The sequence below is a fragment of the Pocillopora verrucosa genome, chromosome 6, assembly GCF_036669915.1.
Source record: "Pocillopora verrucosa isolate sample1 chromosome 6, ASM3666991v2, whole genome shotgun sequence".
Lineage (NCBI taxonomy): Eukaryota > Metazoa > Cnidaria > Anthozoa > Scleractinia > Pocilloporidae > Pocillopora > Pocillopora verrucosa.
Window position 1 is genome coordinate 17496935 of NC_089317.1, and position 9614 is coordinate 17506548.

At 37.4% G+C, this 9614-nt stretch overlaps 1 protein-coding gene across 1 annotated transcript; it reads left to right on the forward strand.

Moving 5' to 3' along the window:
- On the forward strand, positions 1 to 9131 carry LOC131775126 (uncharacterized). The gene is given in 9 exon segments (XM_066168959.1): positions 1 to 214; positions 2022 to 2186; positions 2188 to 2230; positions 2568 to 2875; positions 3403 to 3501; positions 3912 to 4231; positions 4538 to 5686; positions 6423 to 6690; positions 7130 to 9131. Coding segments are annotated over 9 exon segments (2940 nt in total). The 5' UTR covers positions 1 to 37; the 3' UTR covers positions 7541 to 9131.
- The last annotated feature ends 483 nt before the right edge of the window (positions 9132 to 9614 follow it).

Here is a 9614-nt window from a genome sequence, read left to right on the forward strand (position 1 = left end):
CTGCTTCCATTTTAGTTACCTTCGGGGTTCATCCAATATGGCTACAAGCAAAGCAAAAACCATTGATGATATTGATGATTTTAAAGAAATGCTTGAAGTGATGACAGCCCTTGAAATTTCATCGGGAGGATTAAAGACGTTAGACGAGATGAAAAGTCGAGTAAAGTCTGAATTAGAACAGCTTCCTAACATCCCCAGTTGGACTGCTGGTCAGGTAAGCGTTTTGTATATCGAAAAAAAATGTCTCTATAATTTTCTAGAACGCTGTTTCTCATCTCAAATTTTTTAGAGGATGCCAAACGGTGACATCGTTGTCGAACTTTTCTTTGTGTCGTCAATAAACAGATATGAATTTAACTCTGGGTTTTACTCGCTCCCGTTTTTGGGCCTGTATTTCTAAATTTTAAACTCCATTTAAACAATTCATCACGCATGAGATTACCATCATTAACTCCTCATACAATTTTTCACAAACTTTCACGTGTTTGTGAGGTATGGAGTGCAAACGTTTTTGTCGCTAACTGTCACAATTAACCTCAAAATTTAAAGTGGTTTGGGTAGCTTTTTAAGGGTTTCCAATGCTAGTCAGAGCACGAAAAGAAACATGCGAAAAGGGACTCACGAAGGAAGCCTTATTAGAGCGACGAAACATTTTGAATTGGAATTCATAACGATGTGATCCAAGCAGGACATTGGGAGGACACGAATAAAGCTTGTAAATCAAAGGCCGTTTGGCAATTCAGTTAAGATGCTTTTCGAGTGTTCTTCTAACATTCCAAATTACTTTATTCCCTTATAAAACCCGGAAAATATTTTATTGCCTTTATGAAATTATCATAGAGAGAGAACAATAAATGTACCAGCTATTCTGTGATTTAGTCGCTGATTTTTTCATTAGATCCGCTAAGAACAACTAAAACCAATATCAGTTAATTAATATATATCTACTGCGAGAAAATGAACTACAGGCGAGCAGCAACGACTGCATTGATAAATAAGATGGCACCACGACCTAAGCGAAATCGTACTGAAAACTTAGAAAAACTTTTCGTATGCAAATTGAAGCAAAAACTTTAATTTGTTACGGTACACTGACTACTTCGAAGTAAACGACGAAAACGCGAAACTTGCTAGTTCGTGAGTGTTTTTTTTATTTTGTATGTTTCTTCAGCATAACGGTTCTTTGCACAGATTCAACTCGAGAAATTTTTCCCTTCTTGTGATGTTCATGATAAATTCCTAAAAAAATTCGGTTTCGCTGAATTATGACTGATGAAGAGGAGCAAATTAAAACACGACATGCTGAGCCATGGGCAGAATCTCAATCGCCGTCAATTAATTTTACTCACGATGCAGTATTTTCCTTTCATTTAAATTCTCTCACTTCTTCCATTTGAATCAGCGGTTTTACTGAGCCTTCCACAGAGTCAAAAGTGAGAGCTATAAAAAGCTTGCACCTGGTAAAAATTTAAAATTGCAAACTCATATCGTTGACGATAAACAAACGGAATCGTTTCGAACTCCAACCTAATGATTTTCTTTGTTATGTGGAGAAGATCTTAGGAAAATTTTCGAAGAAAATGCTCCTTTAAGTTATTGCTACTTAAGAACTGAAGAAATGAAAAAAGTAACTTTCGTTTTTTAGCTCCATTATTATTCAGACTAGAGTGCAACCGTCCCATTGCAATTTGAACCATCGTCTTGTTCATAAAATAAAAGTTACTTTATCAGAGGAACGTTAGTGTATGAATAGTCCTCTTTCATCCGAATTCAACTTTCCAATGCTTTGATTATCCCTGCGGATGTTTCTGTTATAATAAAACAAGCTTGGACAATGGATTGATTGATCCGATGATGCTTGCTGCGTACAGTTCTTCTATGAAATACAATAATGACTGCTGAAACCTTTCAAGTATCATTCTCAGTCACGATACCAGAATCTCTCCTAAACAGTTACAATTTCACTATACAAAACAGCCATTTCTTGTACATTTACATGCGAACTTCTCTTTTATCCGTAGGCCTTCTCTGTTTTATCAAAAATAAAAGAGCAAGATGCCAAGGTTAAAGAATTCCTGCTGAGCTTTTACCACGAAGTTGAAACGTGTTATGATGATCTAGATGACAAAATTCAAACTCTGCTGCAGAAAAAAATGGGTGATGTAAAGGAAAAAATGAAAAACCATCAGATAAAAAATAAAACAAGAAGATTACTGCCTTCTAGTGGCAGGTACATTTAATTGTATTATTTCTTTGAGGTCTTGTAAAAAAGTATGTGTTGTTTGGGGTTGAGAAAAGAGCAGAGAGATTTGTTATGAATTAAAAACAGTTTATGCACCCATTTCCATGGGAAAAAATTTTAACCTGTCCTAAAATACCGATTGCACCCACTCCTTTCATGAAAATATTTCATACTCAGAGGTGAAGAGCAGCCTATCATATTATACTTCATACCTCAGCAACAACACAGAGAAAGAGCCTAATTACACAGGATTGTTACAACTCCAAATTGTTAGTAGACCAGTGCTGTTTGAATAACCATGACCACCGATGTGTTTCATTTAAAGGTGAAACTGGATCTGGAAAAAGCAGTTTGATTAATCTCATTCTTGGGGAAGAGCTTCTTCCCTATTCTATTCTAAGCATCACGTCCACCATATGCGAGTTGAAATACGGAGATGAACGTAGAATTGTTGCCCACTATAAAGACAAAGACCCGGAAACGTTATTGCCCACGAAAACTTTCAACTTGGTTGAGCCTAAAGCTTCTGGAAAAAGTTACCATGACCAGATCTTTCCATTTGTCCAGAGTGGTCGGGAAATAGGCTCAGTTTACAAGAAGGTAGAACTCTTCTGGCCTCACAAACTTTTGAAGGTACCATTGTCTAGTTTTGTTTGTATCTCGGTTTGGATGTAATATTTACTTATGAACTTTTTAAATCGTGAAGTGAAAAGCAGAAATATAAATCCAAAGGATCTTCAGAACACCCTTCTCGCGATAAATTTCAATTTCTTTGCGAGTATGATTATACAATCGATTTCAAAAACGTCAGCACCTTAAAAGTACGATCTATGAATGATGAGACCTAAAGGCTTTATTGGAAATGCTCGCACAGTTACATAATCAGTGTTTTTCTTTCTCATTATTTATGGAAAACCTTTCTTCCAGATAATTCTTTTCTTCCAGGAAGGCGTGGATGGCTTTTCTCATTCACTATGTGCAACTAATTTTAGTTATCATCCACATGTATACCAGTGAAGCCGTTGGGTCTTATCGTTCATTCCTAAGCCTTTTTAGGTGTCAACGTTTTTGAAATCGAGTTTATGTAATTGTTATTACAATTAGGCACTTTCAACTATGTAGGAGAAAATAGCCTTAGAATATCACTGGTTCGTTTTCAGAATGGAGTTGTTATCATTGACAGTCCCGGTGTTGGCGAGTCTGAAATCATGGATGAAATAGTTAGAGAGTATCTGCCTGAGGCCTTTGCATTTATTTATGTCATCAACTGCACAAAGGAAATACAATTTGCAATAGCTTTTCATCAGCATCTGTTATAGGTGTATCGGAAACACGCCGTGCTCAGCGTGGAACATTCCGACGCAAGTCATGATCATAACTCAAAGCAAGTTAAAAAACTACAACAAAACTCGCAGGATCTCTTTAAGGAAGATAAAAAGGTTCTCAACTCTGATTGATTTATCTCTGGTGTAACATCAAAACGAGTTAAATTTGACTTTCTTTCCACATTTCATCAGTCATTTGATAGCAGTCACATGAAAGATACATTTGTATTTTATTATGACAAATGATAGATTTATGAAAAATCAAAGTGACTACTGATTCGAAATCATAGTGATTCAAAATGAAAGGATTACAAGACAAAGTAACCTTATATGGTAAATTACAGTTGGGAAAGTTGCTGGAGGGCGTCAAAGAAAAACGCAAGGAAGAAGAGTTTACATCCACCTGTGCTTTGTTCGTGTGTCACAAGTGGGATCAAGTGAAAGAAAAAAAAGAAGAAAAGAAAGTTGAGAACCATGTCATCGAAAAGTTAAAGAATTTCTATCCTGGTATTGTCCCAGAGAAACAGGTCGTTCAAATGTCAACGAAGAATGCTAGCATAGCCCAAAACTACGGGATCGTAACCAAAAGATTTGTTTCTCTGATAAATTGTATGAGATCTATGGTTTTAAGAAGCGTCAAAGCCAGGCTGGAATTTTATTGGAGGTAAGCACCTAACTGTTAGTATTCTCCTATAGTCATATGTTCATATGCATCGGTTAATGCGAGGTGAAAAGAAACACAACCAGTGTTTCTTTTTGGAGTGTAGTAGAAAATTGGCGAACGGGGTAAGTAGTTGCACGAAACATTTCAAAATAGGTAAGTAGCATTACATGGTCTGAATCAATGCCGAAGCAAAGGTTTTTGCTCATTAATAGAAGCTTTCAAGGGGTCAGTAAAACAGTTGTTGTCTACATTTGTATCGCCTCGACAACACTCTGTTGATCCTTGGTATTGTGTTTGTTTCATTAGATGGCTATATGGACTTCTTTCTCAAATAGTTTACCACGCAAAGGTCCATATGAAAAATACTACAAGAGAACAGGAAGAAATCCTGAAATTAATTAACTCTGTTAGCGTTCGTTTGAGTTACATCGAAGAAAAACAAAATGAAGTCATGAAAGACCTCCGCAACCATCTGGAGAGTCGAACCAAGAGTGCAGTAAAAACCCTTTCCGATTATCTTTGTTCGGATGATATAAGATCGCAATTTACCTCGTGGACCTCGGATAAGGTACCAAAGACAGAGTCATCTTGGGAGGTGACAGAGAGCAACATCACAAAGGTGATGGAAAACCGCCTGCAAGAGATCATAAAACGTTGGGAAGAAGACAACCATGTGTTTACAGATACTCGTGAGTCTCTTGTTCGGCACTTCAAGGAACGGTGCAATTTTCTTGAAGGAGAACTCCGTATTCTACAGGAAGCTCTATTATCTGACGAAATCATGCCACAAGATCATAGTGAAACAGGCTTCGGACTCACCATAAAGGACAACATTGCCATTTTTGTTACAAGCCCTATCTGGGTTCCCCTTTCTCTCATTGTCTTGGTGGTTGGTGCCCCTAAGGTTGGCGTAATGGCGATTATGAGCAAGTTGGAGGACAAAAGAAGGATCAGGAAATATGACGAAGACAAGTGTGCTTTCATGAGACAAGCATCCACCGAATACTTGAATGAAGTTACTAAAAAAGAAGATGTGCTCATGAACTTCGTGAAGGACCAACTGAAAGATGCCGCTCTGTGTCTGAAGCAAATTGAAGCCCGTATTCCAGAGCTGATTGAGGCTGACCATACTTTGTGTAAACAACTTTTGGAGGAAAAAAAATCAACAAAAGACGTAAGAGACACTTATATACCGATTTTGGATGCAGCTTCAGAGATCAGAGGTCGTCTGGCCGTTTTTGGACTTGAAGAGGGCCTCGCAGCCGGTATCAGCAGCGAGATTTTGGACCTAAAAGGTCAATCTGACTGTCTGGGTCGGGGTGCTTTTGCCTCTGTTTACAGAGGAATGATGAAAACTGAGAACGGAGACGAACAAACTGTGGCAGTGAAGATTTTCACCGAATCGCTTAAAGCAGATAATGCTTGCGACATTGTCGATGAAATTGAATTTTTAGAGTAAGTAATTAAAATTTTCCCAAAGCTTCATTATTTAAATACATTTGATAAACATCCTGACTGACGAAGTAAGCAAAGCCCAAGAGAAAGCCTCCTTAAAGCATACAGAATTGTTGCACGACCACTATTCTTGGTCTCGATCATCATTACATAAATTATTTATTAATTGATTCTCAGGCGCGTCATTATAAGATTTTGACGGGGTAACCTTATGATTTGCACGCTGCCCTTCCCATCGAGAGGTTAGCGTCGAAGTTCTAGCCGGTACTCTGATGCATATTTTTAACCATGAGTCGAAATGATATTCCGGCGTACCGTTGGGGAAACCTGACTGAGCGCTGTTCGGGAAAACTTGCGAAGGATTACCTTCTGTCTCAAAATAGCCAGCATTATGCAAATGTGTTCAGTCGTTTAGAAACAAGATCAGCCAATTGGCGTGCTGTTGTCTTTTGCATTGCTATACTGGCACAACACGTTTTGTAGAGTAAACGATAGAGGAAAATAGGAAGAGATATCTATGTACGATAATAAGACGACTAAGGGTATGTTTCTTTGGGCTTCCACCTGTAGAGACGATATGCGGAAACATTTTCAGGATTTTATTTTCTCTTCCTATGAAATGAAAGAAAGTAAATTAACAACATGACTTCCTACAAAAACTTGAATTCATGGACGTTCATCTTTACAAATTTTCTTTCGACGACTGAAACTTTTGTGCTTATACTTTCTTAACCAGAAAATTAAAGCATCCCAACGTTGTCACTTTTCATGGCACATCGCTTCTAAAGGAAGATGGCGAAACCCGAGTAATATTAGTCATGGAATACTGCAAGGAAAATTTAAAGAATCGCATTTTCAGTAATCCAGAAAGAGCCCCTGCCAAGTCTAAGAATATCGATGCCAAAACAGACGCCTGTCAATGGATAAAGCAGATAGTCACTGCCCTGTCCTTCATTCATGATCAAAAAGTCGTTCACAGAGATCTCAAACTGGGTAATATATTGGTATGGAACTAAGAGAAACGTTATAGTTGGTGGCGAAATAAAACACACGCCTTACCATCAGACTAAACTTTTCATTTGGGCACTTAAAGCTACTCTTTGGCTCTTGGAAAATCTGTCAATGACCAAGCTTTTTATGTTAAGATTGCGCATACGAGAGAGAAAAGCTCTTTTTTTCTTTTACAGGCCTAAAGATCTCTTTACTGCACAAAACGCAAACAAAAAAAGGAAGGAATTAGTTTGACCAGCATTTAGCTATTTTTATCTAAGATTTTAATCTAATTCTTGTAAAAAGCAAATTATAATTCCTTTAACACGCCTTTCAGTGACTAGTCCTTCGAAAGAATCTTCAAAACAATCCCGTTGTATTGTGATGATCATGACATAATGCTAGATCATCCTTGTGCGCATCATTTATCTTTTTTTCTTTTCACTTTAAAAGCTATCAGCCACAAATGAAGTGAAGATAACCGACGTTGGCGTTTCCAAGGATGTGAACAAGATCACAGGAACTTTGGCAGGAACACCTGCTTATGTGGCACCGGAAGTGTTTCACTCTCAGCTGTATGACACGAAAGCAGACATATACAGCTTGGGGATAATTTTATGGGAGATGTGGTATGGGCAGCAGGCCTTCAGAGAATTCAGTGACATACCAAGTCATGTAGCTCTCTTTAACATGGTGGATGAGGGCCTTCGCCCAAAACACGTGAAAGGCTGTAATGAGCCGCCACGCCGCTGGAAAGATTTGATGGAGAGATGCTGGAACAAAAAACCAGCGGAACGCCCATCAGCTTCGCATTGCCTCAAGGAAGCTATTGAACTTCATAGAGAGGCAATGGAAGTTCTGTAATTTGTCGCAATGACGACTAGGACATGTGGGAAAACTTAACATTGCGAGAAAACTATATATTGCCCATGGTACACTTGAATGTAGAAGAAGGATTGATCAGTTTGCTTGTAGCTTAGTTTATGCAAATTCTATTTCCTAACCAAAAGTAGTTTTGTTTCTGGTTGAGATATTTTTGATGAGCGGAAAGACGAAATGATTAGATTTTACTGTCCATTCTTTCGTCTTGATACATGTCACCCTCCACTAAGGAATCAGGAGTAATGTTTTTTAATGATTACAATAATATTTGTTGGTGATATATTTCTAATCTATGTATTTTAATACTTTACCTTGAATTTAGGTTCCGGGATCAATAATCGGAGGTCTTGACCAAGAGATTTAACACAGAAACTGCTACTGAGAGAAACAGTTCGTAAATCCTAGCTTCATATTCTCAGATGCTAATTTAAGGAAGGAGTGAATCACCATCCAAGTTTAGGCAAGAAAGATGCTAAGAAAATTCTTTTTTTTTTTCAGAGGGCACGGTAACGAATCCTGCAATCTGATTGGTTCTTTAACCGGTCAGTATTTTCCTATCTCTGCCCACGGGCAACGGTAACGCTTTCGTGAGTCGCCGAGTACATCCCTACTTTTGTTGCCATTTTTCATAAATATATCTCGTTTTTCCGGCTGGGCAGTATTTTTAACCAAAGACGTCTGTCACTTACTCAAGCCGATAAATAACTTATCAATCCTCTCGTTTCTCTTTTTCAAATCACTGTGGTTGACAAAAAAATATTGTTTTCGGAATTTAATTGTATAAGCAATAGTGTCATTACGTTGGTTGAGGAGCGGCCTAAAAACCGTCTGCAATTAATTTTAATCGTTCACAATAAGTACCTAGAAGTTAAAACGTGAGGTATTTGGTTACAGTTAAACTAATCGATGGAACGTTCATTCATTTAATATCTGAATTTTCTCAAACAATTTGTTCCTAGTGAAAGGACGAGCGAAGTTTTAATTTCAGTTCTACAAAAAATATACGCTCTCGGTGAGTCTTTCCAAATCCGTTCAATTTGGACATTTAAACCGTAACTTGCACAACAGAAACTGAAGGAGATAAAGTTAAACCTTAAATCTCCTTGTGTCTCGTTGGAGTGTATCACTCGAATTTAGTTTTTATGGAGGAAAGACCAGATTTACACATGCCATTGCAAGAAACAAACGAGCAAACTCTCACAACTTCAAAATAAAAAATTTGAATTTACTTACAATTACTTTCCTCGCCGTTTACCTAATGAACAGAGGTAAATCTTCGTGTATGAATTAATCCTCGATGAGAGTGTATAATACTTTTCATAAGATCATTGACTGTTTTTAAAGAAAACATTGTCGTGACAGTTCTTGCCAAACTAGTTTGTTGTTTTTTTCAAAAGTGTACATGCGCTTTTTTTTCCTTACGCGCTCTCTAATTGACAGGTATCAGTTTGTGACAGATAATTGTAAAAATTATGTTTCAAAGTTTGTTTGGAAGCCTTTTAAATCACCTTTATCATTACGCAAGTGGAAATGTTTCAGTAAAGCATCTCTCTTTAATTTGCATCACCTCTGTTTTAACTACCATTTACTCGCTCAAAAATTGTTCAGTTTATGGAAGATCTTGCAGTATTTGTAGCCCTAAATCATTCGGGTTCTTTCGGGAAGAATTTCGTTAAATTAAAAAAAAATAATAAATATGTTATTTACCGGCTAAGGGTCAGTCCGTCTGGTGAAAAACTGTGAACTCGGTAACAGTTTTTCGCAATACGGACCTCTCAACCGGCAAATAACATATATGTAATTTGTCGACGACTGCGATTGTTTTCGACCATCAGTTGAAAAATCAAAAATACTATTGTTTGCATACACGGCTACGTAAATATTTCCTTTAGGCGCCTAGATGAACCATTGCCTAATATCGCTTTATTATTAGATAAAAAATTTATAATCACGTTCATTTGTTTTTTTGCGCCCCTTAATGAGAAGAAGCTTTTCTCTAAGCGGTGTGTCATTTGCCTTTTTTTTTAATTTTGGGCTATTCAGATTGCATATCGTG